Source organism: Spermophilus citellus (genome assembly GCF_964194105.1).
Source record: "Spermophilus citellus genome assembly, chromosome: 11".
Lineage (NCBI taxonomy): Eukaryota > Metazoa > Chordata > Mammalia > Rodentia > Sciuridae > Spermophilus > Spermophilus citellus.
The window spans coordinates 111,841,259-111,856,314 of record NC_138192.1 but is presented as its reverse complement, the minus strand read 5'-3'; the positions used below and the strand labels follow the sequence as shown (position 1 = coordinate 111,856,314).

General features: G+C 33.3%; 1 protein-coding gene across 3 annotated transcripts in view; it reads left to right on the top strand.

Moving 5' to 3' along the window:
• ERBB4 (erb-b2 receptor tyrosine kinase 4) overlaps positions 1-15,056 on the top strand; it is a 1,081,463-nt gene that overhangs the window by 808,919 nt on the left and 257,488 nt on the right. For all 3 annotated transcript variants that reach the window (XM_081261308.1, XM_081261306.1, XM_081261307.1), the window contains 2 exons: positions 2,651-2,783; positions 7,923-8,016. In XM_081261308.1, coding sequence (XP_081117434.1) covers positions 2,651-2,783; positions 7,923-8,016 — 227 coding nt within the window. The remainder of the gene's footprint in view (positions 1-2,650; positions 2,784-7,922; positions 8,017-15,056) is intronic.

Below are 15,056 nucleotides of genomic sequence, written 5' to 3'. Positions count from 1 at the left end.
CAAAAATGCAGATTTGGTATCACTTCACCAAACAAGATATATGAATAGCAAATACATACGTTAAAAGATGCTCAAAATCTTTTAATTTTTTTTAAACTAATGTAATTTTTTTTTACTTTAGTTATTTCAACATCTTTAATCATGGGTAAATGTAAATAAAAATTGCCATGATAAACTATTGCATGCCAATAAAGGAAGACTGGATTAAAACAGTGATCATATCAAGTATTAACAAAGACATGGGAGAACTTCAGCTCTCCAGTTGTGTTCGTGGTTTGTGGGAATGTAAATTGGTGCAACTACTTTGAGAGACAATTTCACAGTTTCATAAAAGTTAACCCCATATCTACCATATTATTCAACCATACCATTTCTGAATATTTACCCAATAGAAATGAATGTGTGTATCCATACCTTGTATATATATATTTATAGTAACTTATTTTTTAAAAAGTATGTTTAGTTATAGATGTACACAATACCTTTATTTTATTTATTTATTTTTGTGGTGCTGAGGATGGAACCCAGTGCCTCACATGTGCTAGGCAAGCGCTCTACCACTAAACCACAACCCCAGCCCTATAGTAGCTTATTTTTAATAGACCAAAATGGAAAACAGTCTAAATGTCTGTCAATAGGTAAATGGATTTGAAAAAAATGGTATGTTCAATGGAATATACTCAATAAAAAATGAATGAAGTATTGATACACAGAACATGGATGAATCTTCAAAAATCATGGGAGGAAAAAACTATATAAGAAGAGATACATATTATGTAAAATTCTATGAAACACAAATAGTATATGGTAACAGAAACTAAACCCCTGGTTGTCTGAGGGGGATGGGACAAAAGGGAGAGATTATGCACATCATAACAAATCTTTTGGAGGTATTGGATACATTTATTATCCTTACTATGTATACATTTCATAAGTATATACACATGACAAAACTTATCAAATTGTACATTTTATACATGAGCAATGTATCATGTCATATATAACTCAGTAAAACTAAAACTGCTTTATAAATAATTATATATATATATATTTTCCTATCTTAAAGTGTGTGTGTGTGTGTGTGTGTGTGTGTGTATATATATATATATATATATATATATATATATATATATATATACTCTCCTATCTTAAACTATACTGGCAGAGATTATTCATGTAAGCAGTTATAAAGTAAAAGTCTTATTGATATGTCTATCAGCCTTAAGAAAATATTTTACGCTATTTAACATGGGCACTTCTTTAGCCCCCATGATATTAGACAAAGAAAGTAGGAACTAGGAAATTTATTTCATTATTTTAAAACCTTGTCAGCATCCAAGGTGGAAGCAGTATGCTCTCAAGAGTACATTAGAACAGCTGACTTTCACAGTTTCCAGGATATGGTCCCCTGGTTATGTTACATTAACATGTTCAGGTGCCATTTAGTTCTATTATTTTCTCCTCTTCTTACCTTCTTTGAATGCATATTTCATTTTTTTTTTACTTGTTTAATTTCTTTTTAAGATAGTATTTTTTTCTATTTTACTTCACAAATTACTTTTGCCATGAAACCTTACAGCCTATAATAAATAAAATCGGTAATCAATGGAAAGATAAAGATTTCAATGTTTTTATCTTCGTGAGAATTCATAACATTTCATAAAAACCGTATGCACTTGTGTTTCTGATGCCTAAAATCACTTTTCAGGTACCCAGAATAGAATTTGAAATCTTTATGAGCACTTCTTATTCAGCATCTAGTGGCCCTTCAACAAAATTATGTTACATGATACAAATAATAATATACTGAATAAATGCCATTCAGTATAAAGGAGAACAGAAATGGACAGCCTTAACTGGCAATTTTAAAACATAGCCCCCCAAATCTTTGGCACTTCTCCCATGATAAAAAAGACATAAGATTAAAAACCCCTGTTTGTATTTTAAACTCTATACCTCCTCATGGGTAAGCCTGCAATTTTGAATATTCTTTTCTTTTTTTTTTTTTAAGTTATATTTTATTTTATTTATTTTTTTTTCTTTTTTTTTTATTGGTTGTTCACAACATTACAAAGCTCTTGACATTGAATATTCTTTTAAAATTATTTTTTGCATGTACTAATATCAAGGTAGATATAGTCATAAAAATCTTGTATTTTAGTTCTATTCTTTTCTCCCCCGCTTACGCTCTGTGTGTGTTTTTCATTTTTTCTCTCTTCTTGTTTAAGTATTTTTTTAAGACAATATCTTTCTTCCTTTTTTTGTGATGTTATTTGATACAATTGAAGCATAAATACTTATTTTCTTAGTGGAGCCAACCGTTGGACTGGGAAAGTTCTTGGTCTAGTCCTTACCTTGGAACCATCACCTCTCTTCCCTCTAGAATTCAAATAGATGCCTGTGTTTTGCTCAGTTTTGTATTTTATGAAAAATACAACATTGCTGTTCAAACATTAGTGAGTAGACCTCTGCAACATGGAGTAAGTGGGGATAGGCTGGGGCATGGGGATTGGAGATAAGGCAAAGTTATCTGATGCAGATCTCCTTTAAGAAGCCAATGTCTTTAAAACCATTTAAACAATCTTAGGAATATTGTAAGTTTTGACACTTTTTTTGCTTTATTTACCCTTGATTTTGGTGTGCTTTGCAGCTGCTGAAGGAATGGTGTGCAATCATCTATGTTCCAACGATGGCTGTTGGGGTCCTGGGCCAGACCAGTGTCTTTCATGCCGACGCTTCAGCAGGGGAAGGATATGCATAGAGTCCTGTAACCTCTATGATGGGTAAGGAATTGCATATTGTCCCTTTTACCTCCTCAGCAGTGAGACACTGATTAGCTCAGATTTTTAAGATTTAAGAAACTGGAAAAATTTCAAAATGTGTGAAGAGATCATCAGGATTTTTCAGAAGACTTCATACTACAAAAGGGAGATAACAAACACATTTTAGGGCAAAATGGTTTTGTTTCAAATAACAAGTCCAAATATTTATATATTGAATAGTATGTGCATTTTAGAAATGTTTAGTATGGTAGATAATTTTTAATAAATTATAACAAAAAAGCACAGTTTGGAAAAATAAAAATCATTTTTTTGAAGAGGGAGATATTTACAAAGTTTCAGGTCTCAGCAATCTATTTTATTTCTGATATTTTCCAGTTATTTTTCATCCACAGTCACTGCGTAATTTTTTTTTCCGTTCCAGTTACATACTTATTTGCATTTTAGGAAGAGTCCATGTTCCTATGTCATTGACAACTATATAACCCTATTTTTGTAATGTCTAGTTGGAGAGGTTTCTGAAAGTGTTCTGCCACTTTCTAGAAAACTTGAGCAACATTTTAAACTGAGTATTTTCAATTCATTCTGGTAGTGCAATAATCACATTACTAGTAATAAAACCCTAGTATATACTACATTGCCTGGCATTTCATACACTCATAAAACCACTTTATCATAATATACCATTTTGTGCATCATAGTTGTCCTTCATCGGTGTGGTAATGCATTTCTTAGCACTCTCTAAGTCAAGTTTCCCCATATTCTTCAAATGAAAATGTTTTCAACAGTTTTGTAAAATACAGCTTTGAAGCTCTTCATTTCTTCTTGTGCCTCATTTTAACAACTATTTTCATGATACCTGATAACACTATAGTTTTGCCTTGTGTATCAACAGGATAAAACTCTATTTATCATAACATTATTATAATTTTATTGGTATGTTTCTTCTTTGAAAGATGACCCAAGCATATTCACTCCACAAAATTTAGAAGAAAAAGATAAAGCTTAGAATTTTAAATATAAATAACTTATATTTTTAAAAAACAATTACATAAGAACATAATTATTTTTTAAATTTTTTAGTTATAGATGGACACAATATCTTTATTTTGTTTATTTATTTTTATGTGGTGCTGAGGGTAGAACCCGGTGTCTTACGTGTGCTAGGCAAGCCCTCTTCCACTAAGCCACAACCCCAGTCCAAGAATGTAATTATTTTTCAGGAAAATTTCAGCTTGTAATTTTGTGAGGTACCTGGTGAATTTGAAAGTGAATTGAAAAGTATGTGCTACTTGTCTCATTGAATTGTGTTCATGCTTATAAAGATTGTTATGAAAATGTATTTTCTGTACATAAAATACCTTGGATGAAATATACCTGTTTGTACAGCAGTTGGTGTCTCTAAAATGACTCATAAAGGCATTCGTTCCACTAAGTGAATGTTATATTAAAGTGTTTATTAAATTTATATGTGTAGTTCTAAGCAGGAAATATATTCTATAAATCATTTTATCCAATAGAACAATCTTATAAATAATGAGGAACAGTATAATTAACTACTTACTAAAATCATAACACTGTAGAAGAACCAAGCTAGCGCTAGAACTAGTAACACCTGATTTATCCTGTTTTCTTTCCAGAATGATGCTGTTTTTCTTACATATCTCAATTTCAACCTTGTCAGAAATATTAAATTTATAAATATGTGCTTATGTGTGTGTATGTATATATATACATACACACAATATAATATATATAATATAATATATATAAATTTGCTACATTCTACAAAACAGTAAATGGAAAACAAATAAGAAATAAAAAAATGCAGGGTCTCTAAACACTGATGAAGAGATCGATTTTGATATTTAACATTTTTCATATTTACATCAATTTAATTTTCATATTTACATTAATTCAAATCTTGGCTGTCCAATGAAGGATTCCCTCTTTCCATCTTGTGACATTGGCTAGTTTCTGTCCACATTGCGTGGTTGCCTGGGTAGTTAAGGCCTTTGAGGAAGAATGAATTCAAATCTTAACTTCATTACTTCCTAATTGAAATGTTCAACCTTTGACAAACACCCTAGTCATTCTAAACTTGGATTTGTTTCCTTCTTCCCTCCCTCCTCACTTCCTTTTTGAAATGGGGTCTCATTTTGTTATACAGGCTGGTCTTGAACTCCTGGTCTCAAGTGATCCCCCTGCTTAGACTCCAAAGTAGCTGGGACTACAAGCACTCACTATTGCACTTGGCTAAACTTGTTTTCTTATATGAAAAATAGGAATAACAATGGAATAAGGTCTTAAGTTCCAGCAATAGAAATTATTATCATAATTTCCTTTTGTGTCTATTATTCTGAGCTGTTTAAATGGTTCAGTGAAATAGTCATGTTAAAAACTGCTGAAAATAATCAAATGCAATTCACATTTACCAAAATTATGGGGAGAGCATACACACACACACACACACACACACACACACGAATGCACACACATGAAGTGTGTGCATGTGTGTCTGTGTGTGTATTAGAAGAGAACAAATCCTCAAAAGAGAATTTTTTTGAAGGGAGAAAGAAAAAATAATCAATTCCTGGCTGATTAGCATTCAAATATGGGTCATATTACTCACTGTATTTCTGTATTTCTTAACTACAATGCATAATCAATTTAGAATGAAAGAAAAAGATAATTGCAATGGTAGCTAAAATTTTCCTGCCTACCTGGACACAGGGGCACACACCTGTTATCCCAGCTACTCAGGAGGGTGAAGCAGGAGGATTGCAAATTCAAGGCCAGCCTTGCTCATTTAGGAAGACCCTCAGCAACTTACAAGTACCTGTGTCAAAATTAAAAAATAAAAATCCTGGGGAGATAGCTCAGTGGTAAAATGCCCTTGGGTTCAATCCCTCTTACCAAAAAACTAAAAAAAAAATGAAATAAAATTAAAACCTTTCTGTCAACTCTTCTGAAACTTTCAGATAAACAGAAGCATTAACAATTGTACCAGTCTAAAAATCTTTGCAGGCATTTTTATTTTTAAAAATCACAACCCCTCATTGAAACAATATGTTTCTCCTTTACAGAGGATATTTAGGAAATTAAACTTAGAAAAGTTGAAGTATTTAAGTCCTAGAAATATCACTGTTAATTGTGGGTTTTAGTTTTGGAAGACTAGCATTCACTTGTGATTAAAGAATCGGTTGAGCTAACACACAAGTATTACAGTAAAAACAAGTGAAACAAACTTAGCACGCAAAGTTCATGCTCAACAGACTAATTTGTTAGGTCAAATTCAAGTGGAAGGGGAACTCTGGCAAAGTCACAGTAAAGTCACTAGGGGGCAGGGAAGGAAAAGAGCAATGGTGGCAACAGTAAAGGGTAGGATCCTTTAGGAAGGTAGAAAGGAAGAGAGCCACACAATTGTAAGTCTGTGGAAGAAAAAGCAACAGGTTGTCTCCATGATTTTTCTGACCTGCATCTTCCTCTTCACCTCTCTGTGTGGACAAGTGGGTTTTGGAGTAGAAGAGTAAGAAAAGTATGGCCTCTGTTTGAGTAGCACAAAAATAATGTGCTTCATAACCATTTAATTTCCAAAGAAATTATTATCCAAAACCAGTAATTAGCTGGTCCCTGGCTTTGAGCTGTCATAAAATTTTACTATACAGTGTTTTTCATCTTCTTTACAGTTTAACCACTCCCCCATACCAGGTCATATGGATCTTTGTATTCTGAATGTGTCCTCTGTTAAATACTTTATATCACTCCTGTTGATGAAGCATATAAAAGAAAACTTGTTTTTATAATTAAGAGTTTAAATTTAAGAAAATTCATAAAAGGTTTGATCTATAACAAACTAATAATATCTCATACTTAAAATGCAAAAAGCATGTAACTGCCTATGTACACACATAATTAAACCACCTATTTATGCTATTCATTTTGAAAGCCAAACTAATTATTCAGCCTTGGAATAGATAGAGTTGTAATATAACCAACAGAAAACATTGTTCAACCTTTGGACTTCTGTTATTTATGAAGGCTTTAAGTATGCAATTGGGAAAAATAATTCATCACTCTAGGAATAATATGTTTGAATTTGTCACCTAATCAATTGGTGGTTTGGAATGGTAGGTCAGGGAAAAAAGACTTGAAATAATCAATAAATTGGCTGCACATATTAGTCAAATTTTGTTAATTACTCTAAATAACATTCAAAATTGTCCTTACCCAGTTCTTCAACCTCTTGTACATTAGTAGGAAAGAGGTAGTTGGAACATATTATAGACGACTGATACCCAATTATGGAAATGAAACATTTAGAAGGGACTTTGGAAAATTTAGGTATTTATAACCATATAATACACAAATAGTCCAAAAAAATTATAAATGCAGGAAGGATGACCATCATCCCAATAGATTTCAATTAGAAAGTTTTAGGATTTAGCCATTAAACTATTTTTAAAAATTTTATACCATAAAGAATTACTTCAAAAAGAATTGAGATTGAAAAAAATGTTGATATTAGATCAATAATCTAAGAAAATAAAATCCACCATAAAAGATATTTTTTTTCTAATTCTCTAAGGCAGATATTTTGAAAGGAGAAAAGAAATCAAAGCGTTTTTTGAAGTTTCACCAAAAATAAGTTGAAGACTCTTGGGATTTGAAGGACAAGGATGGGGAACATTTCATGTAACCTAGCAACAAGAAAAATACAATAGTTCTTTCAAAGTTTAGAAATTAAAGCTTCATCCAAGAGTAAACTTTTATATGGATACAAACAGGCATACCCTTATCTAAAAAGGTAGAAAGCGTTTTGCTGTGTCAGCAGAAGAGTTACTTTTTTTTTTTTTTTTCTTTTGAGAGGGCTAGAATCTCTCTCACAGGAGAGGTTTCCAGAATGAGTCTTTCATTGAATCCAATAGAGGACAAGGAGAGCCATCTGGCTGCTGTTTATCTTTTCTCCTAATGGAGAACTTAGTCCTTAATGTACAGGGAAATGTTTCTGATGCTCCTGGCACATAGAGAAACAAACTCAAGAATCTACTCTGCCAATAGGACTTTTAGCAGATGTTAGTTCATTTTTTAAGTTGACAGCTTGTTTGCTTACACCTCCTCATGCAGCTGATATTTTCACAGTGAATTTCGGGAGTTCGAGAATGGCTCCATCTGCGTGGAGTGTGACTCCCAGTGTGAGAAGATGGAAGATGGCCTCCTCACATGCCATGGACCGGTAAGCCTGAAGGTGTTGTGGGTGTGCTGGCTGTGTAGTATCATGTGTGAATGTTCGTTCTATCATTGTCTTATTGTTTACCCATCCATTCAGTAGGTATCTATAGGATGCAATGGGGGAACATGTTTAATAGTTCACCTTTGAGAGGCTTAGAGTTTTGCAGGAAGATAAAATGTGAGATAAAATATTTGAAAATACAATGGTATCTATATTTATCCCCCTGATAATGTATCTAAACAGAAGTATATCCAGGAAGTTGTCTTGGAAAATGGCACGTTGTTGAGAAGAATGCTGCATGAGAATTTGCTAGAAGTTTAATCATTGATGTAATATAAACAGTTGTGAGTTATAAGAAGATGAGAAACGAATTATATCATTGGGCTAGATGTTGGGAACTTCAAGGAAGGTGCTAGTAAAGTGGTGTTTGACCCATGCTTTGAAGAAAAATTTGTAAGAAGGAAATGTAGAGATTTTTAAATGTGATTGTTCACGTTGTGTTTGGGAAAAAGTATAACACATTCATTTCTATATTTACCCACTTGTCTATTATGGCAGTGTGAAGGATAGTAAAAAGAACAAAGAATAAAAACATTATGATAAACAATATGGCAGAGAGAAGAACTGAGCTATGAGAATCCAAGGAGAAGCTAAAGGATCAGGAAAGTCTCCATGGATGAGGTGCCATTTATATAATTTGAAGTTATCTTTAGGGAGAAAATGATACGTATTTTTTAGACCTCCTTTTGGTTTCCATCATTTGGGCTTTTCCTTAATAATAAGATCAGTATGAGTTTGTCATCTCAAAGTGTCATATTCATCCTTCTTTAGAAAAATTTCCAGTTTATCTGTTATTGAATCATCTCTCAGTAGATAATTTGGGGACTAAATAATTTGGGTGTAACTAAAAGCTCAACATTGCTCCATAATAATTTATTTAAAATTAAAAAGTGTTAATTTTTCTACCAGAGTGCTTATTTAGCACACAATTAGCTTAGGAAAAGAAAATATCACTGAGCCCTCCACACTTCCATTAGGCCCCAATGACCTGTTCTGGAAGTTCATCTAAAGAAGGATATGGAAAACGTGGACAGTTCAGAGGACTACTACAGGATGATTAAACTTGGAAAATCAGATCCCTGAGAGAAAGAAGTGATGTTATTTGGCTTGAAGAACCAAAGTCTAAAAGGCAATTTAATATGTAATGATCTCCATGTAAGTACGTAAAGGGCACATGCAGCTATTTTCCTTCTCCACCATGAACAGGCATGGAAATATAGTCAATCCACAGCATGAGAAATGTGAATTCCTTAGGGAATGTCATGAGACATAAGGAAGTAAATTTCTGTAAAAGTTTACTAAAACAAGTTGAGTTATCAATATTTGTTCTTTGAACTCTAATATATTTAGGTAAGTTCTGGATAATAATTCATAAAATGAAAACAGTCTCTTCAGAGACTCTGAAACTTTGAAAATAAACAGTCAAAATGATCAGGGATTTATCCATGTCCTCTAATCAAGGCTGGGGATGATCGAATGACTCTGGGTCAGCAAACACCTTTTTAAAAAAGTTATGAGCAACGACAAAACTATCTGTTATTTTATTTGTGAATCCTTATGGATGTTACTTCATTACACTCATATTTCCTGTGGATTTATTAGTACTATTGTCTAACTGAACCTTTTTCTTGACACATAATTTTGTTTTTCTTTCCTTTATCCTTTTAATTCTGAAAAAAAAACTCTAAGAAACATTTGTTCATTTAGTCAACAAATACTGTTTAAGAACTACTTTGTATCAGGTTCCATTAGCACAACAATTATGAGTTTTTACATACTAACAAACTAAATATTAATGTGCAAAAATATTTCTCCAACATCAACAGAGTCATTATTTGCATATTTAAATATATTATTCTCACATTAGGCTTTTTTGCATATATTGCATTCTGTTTATTGAAAACATGATATTTTTACCTTTCTTGTAATTTTTACCTTTAAAAAAAATCACTCATTCCTAGTAATTAGTATTTTTAGTCCACCTAATTCCATAGACAGAAAACTAATTTGCTTAGAAATAATGCAAGCATAGTAAAAAGTATATCTTATATTTTCTAGAGTAATTTCATAGGGAATATTCCTTGTATAAATCTTTATAATAATCTGCTCCATAATATGACTATACTAGTTTTCAAGTATTGAAAAATTTTATGACCATTTTATCTATTAATCATAAGTCAAAATCATTATGATTGTTATAAATCATATTTATGCTGAGTGTTGTGGTGCATACCTATAATCCCAGCCACGCAGGAGGCTGATGCAATATGATCACAAGTTCAGAGCCAGCCTCAACAAAGGCCCTAAACAACTTGGTAAGACCCTGTCTCAAAAGAAAAAAAAATATATAGAACTGGCAATGTTGCTCATTTGTTAAGTGTCCCTGGGTCCAATCCCAGATACCTAAATAAATAAATAATATTCATATCCATGACTTAAAGTTGATTGCTCTTTGTGAGATAGTTCTTTTGTAGAGTATTTTCACAGACATTTTTTTCATTTTCATTTAGATATTGTTCCCATTTTGCCAATGAATAATCTCAGAACTGTTAAATGAATTGTCCATTATAGTAAATGTATGGATCACAATTGTAGCCTCCCACCTTCGGGCGTTTGACTGTCCCATGCTTTTACTGATCCTCATGCTGCCTACTATTATACCAAATTATATTAGTGAAGAACCGCTTTATTAATTTATCTTATTTTTTAGGTTTTTACAGTTTGTTGTTTATTTATTCTCCAATGGAATTTTGACAGTTTATAAATATAAACATTAAGATAACCTCAAATTAATGCTCTTTGAATTGTCATAAATTACTTGATAGGAGGGACTGAAAATAGTCTTATAACGAACACATTTTTTTTCTATAATGGCAGCATTTGTTGGGCCAGATAATTAATATTACTATTTAATACTAAAATTATGAATTGACATATCAAAAGACAAGAGAAGGTGATCCATCAAAAAAAAAAAAATAGAAAGTTCAGGAAGGCTAGATGAGGCATCTGTGGAGGATAAGAGCACTTAATCAAGATAGTCTGAGATCAGTAAGCCTTGCAGTTATTAGCACAGTACTTTTTAGAAAAATTGCAATGGCTGAGCTCAAGCAGTGGTCCAAATTTTGTGCCTACTTAGGATGGGGATTTGCTTGCTTTCAGCCTTTACGATTCATATAAGGTTTTTGTCTATTTCTGAGTCCACATGTTGATTTCACAACTGGTGACAGAGATGGTTTTGTGTGCTAAATAACAGACATGAATCACGTGGGTTATCCAGCAGTTTCTGGAGGCTTCTCCATGAGACTGACACTGATAGAGGAAGTCATCAACGCTATTTGGAAATCTCACTCCTGCCCTTACAGTTTATTCTGGTGAAATCATATTTCTTTGACTTGCCAATATTTCCCTAATGATAACAATATATGCAATGTACATTTATATTTATAAAACACTGTTAATCTGAAGCATGCTATAACCTTCTTCATTTAAAATGAAAAGAAATTGAACTTATAATGATAGAAAGTTTCTCCAAAAGACAGACTCTCAGGAGGATGAGGAGCTGCAACTCAGCTATAGAAGATCTGACCCCAAGTTTCTTGCACTTATCATTTTACTTTATTATTATTTTTTTCAGGCAACAATGTCTTTAGTATGATAAGAAGAATATGCTTTCTGGGAATATGCCAGTTTTATGTTAAACGGGATAGTATTATCCTGCCTAATTATGACGGGAATCTAGGACTATTGTGAGAGGAATAAATTTGAAATCAAAGATGTCCTTTGCTTTTATCTGTCTGCTGTTGATCTTTATTATTTAATTTAGTTGATTTATTTTCACAATTTCCCCCATTCTGTGTTACTTTCACTATTTCTGTATAGTTCTGTTAAGAAAGGTAAGAGAAGGAGTGAGAGAAGAAAGAAAAGTTAGGAAAATCAGACAAAGTTTCAAGAGACCAAAATGTTGCCCAGAGGGGCAGCAATGGAAGAGAAAGGAGAAGGGAATGGAACTGATTTTCAAAATACATGTTTGTTTTATATAAAAGCTAGAGTGGCTCTTAAAGCTAGATTTTTTTAAAAGGTTGTGCTGACACAATATATAGCCCTCATGTTGCAGTAGCTCTCAGAAAAAAACGTTGGCCCTTTCACATAGGGTACACGGATAATCTTTTAACTATTCAGAAGCAGCCCCCCTCCCTGTAGTGGCCTAGCATTGTAGCAGGCTTTGAACTCATGATACTCCTATTCAACATGGGGTCCCTGAGTCATGGCATCCAGGAGCGAGAAGGCTGGAGAGTTTAGCATATCAATTCAAATTCATGTGAATTCTACATACAACTCCCTGTCCAAAGTAAACTGTATCTTATCTCTATTAAGAGGGGACTTAGCATATTCATATGTGGCTCCAAGTAGAGCTACCAGAGAAAATAATCCTGAGAGTAAAATGCAATATTTCTATCAGGATTTGGCCTGATATTTAGTTGTCTAATATATTACTATGTCCAGAGGTAGCTTACAATCAGGAATTAAATATATTGCCTCCATTTTCTATTATTGCATTTATACATTCATTCTCTACACCTAGTTTTTAAAAATCTTTGGAAATACTAAGATAGAAGAGTAAACATCATATGTATGTATATTTTTGACTCTTTTACTATGGAAATAAAATGGGAAATCAGTATATTTAATTTCTTTTGAGATTTGTTAGAATAGTTTTTTTTTATTGGTTGTTCACAACATTACAAAGCTCTTGACATATCATATTTCATACATTAGAATCAAGTGGGTTATGAACTCCCATTTTTACCCCAAATACAGATTGCAGAATCACATCGGTTACACATCACATTTTTACATACTGCCCTATTAGTGACTGTTGTATTCTGCTACCTTTCCTATCCTCTACTATCCCCCCTCCCCTCCCCTCCCATCTTCTCTCTCTACCCCATCTACTGTAATTCATTTCCCTCCATGTTTGTTATCCCATTCCCCTCATAACCTCTTATATGTAATTTTGTATAACAATGAGGGTCTCCCGCCATTTCCATGTGATTTCCCTTTTTTTCTCCCTTTCCCTCCCACCTCATGTCTCTGTTTAATGTTAATCTTTTCTTCCTGCTCTTCCTCCCTGTTCTGTCCTTAGTTGCTCTCATTATATCAAAGAAGACATTTGGTATTTGTTTTTTAGGGATTGGCTAGCTTCACTAAGCATAATCTGCTCTAGTGCCATCCATTTCCCTGCAAATTCTGTGATTTTGTCATTTTTTAGTGCTGCGTAATACTCCATGGTGTATAAATGCCACATTTTTTTTTATCCATTCATCTATTGAAGGGCATCTGGGTTGATTCCACAGTCTAGCAATTGTGAATTGTGCTGCTATGAACATCGATGTGGCAGTATCCCTGTAGTGTGCTCTTTTAAGGTCTTCAGGAAATAGTCCCAGAAGGGCAATAGCTGGGTCAAATGGTGGTTCCATTCCCAGCTTTCCCAGGAATCTCCATACTGCTTTCCAAATTGGCTGCACCTGTTTACAGTCCCACCAGCAGTGTACAAGAGTACCCTTTTCCCCACATCCTCGCCAGCGCTTGTTGTTGTTTGACTTCATAATGGCTGCCAATCTTACTGGAGTGAGATGGTATCTTAGGGTGGTTTTGATTTGCATTTCTCTGACTGCCAGAGATGGTGAGCATTTTTTCATGTACTTGTTGATTGATTGTATGTCCTCCTCTGAGAAGTGTCTGTTCAGGTCCTTGGCCCATTTGTTGATTGGGTTATTTGTTATCTTATTGTCTAATTTTTTGAATTCATTGTATACTCTGGATATTGGGCTCTATCTGAAGTGTGAGGAGTAAAAATTTGTTCCCATGATGTAGGCTCCCTATTTACCTCTCTTATTGTTTCTCTTGCTGAGAAAAAACTTTTCAGTTTAAGTAAGTCCCATTTGTTGATTCTTGTTATTAACTCTTGTGCTATTGGTGTCCTATTAAGGAATTTGGAGCCCAACCCCACAATATGTAGATCGGAGCCAACTTTTTCTTCTATCTGATATGATATGTCTGATATGATATCAAGCTCCTTGATCCATTTTGAGTTAACTTTTGTGCATGGCGAGAGAAAGGGATTCAGTTTCATTTTGTTGCATATGGATTTCCAATTTTCCCAGCACCATTTGTTGAAGATGCTATCCTTCCTCCATTGCATGCTTTTAGCCCCTTTATCAAATATAAGATATTTGTAACTTTGTGGATTAGTCTCTGTATCCTCTATTCTATACCATTGGTCCACCCGCCTGTTTTGGTACCAGTACCATGCTGTTTTTATCACTATTGCTCTGTAATATAGTTTGAAATCTGGTATCGCTATACTGCCTGATTCACACTTCCTGCTTAGAATTGCTTTTGCTATTCTGGGTCTTTTATTTTTCCATATGAATTTCATGATTGCTTTATCTATTTCTACAAGAAAGGCCATTGGGATTTTGATTGGCATTGCATTAAACCTATAGAGAACTTTTGGTAATATTGCCATTTTGATAATGTTAGTTCTGTCTATCCATGAACAGGGTATATTTTTCCATCTTCTAAGATATTCTTCTACTTCTCTCTTTAGGATTCTGTAGTTTTCATTGTATAAATCTTTCACCTCTTTTGTTAGGTTGATTCCCAAGTATTTAATTTTTTTTTTTTGAGGATATTGTGAATGGAGTGTTTTTCCTCATTTCCATTTCAGAAGTTTTGTCACTGATATACAGAAATGCCTTTGATTTATGCATGTTGATTTTATATCCTGCCACTTTGCTGAATTCATTTATTAGTTCTAGTAGTTTCTTTGTAGACCCTTTTGGGTCTTCCAGGTATAGAATCATGTCATCCTCAAATAGTGATAATTTAAGTTCTTCTTTTCCTATTTTTATGCCTTAGTTTCTTTCGTCTAATTGCTCTGGCCAGTGTTTCGAGAACTATATTGAATAGAAGTGGTGATA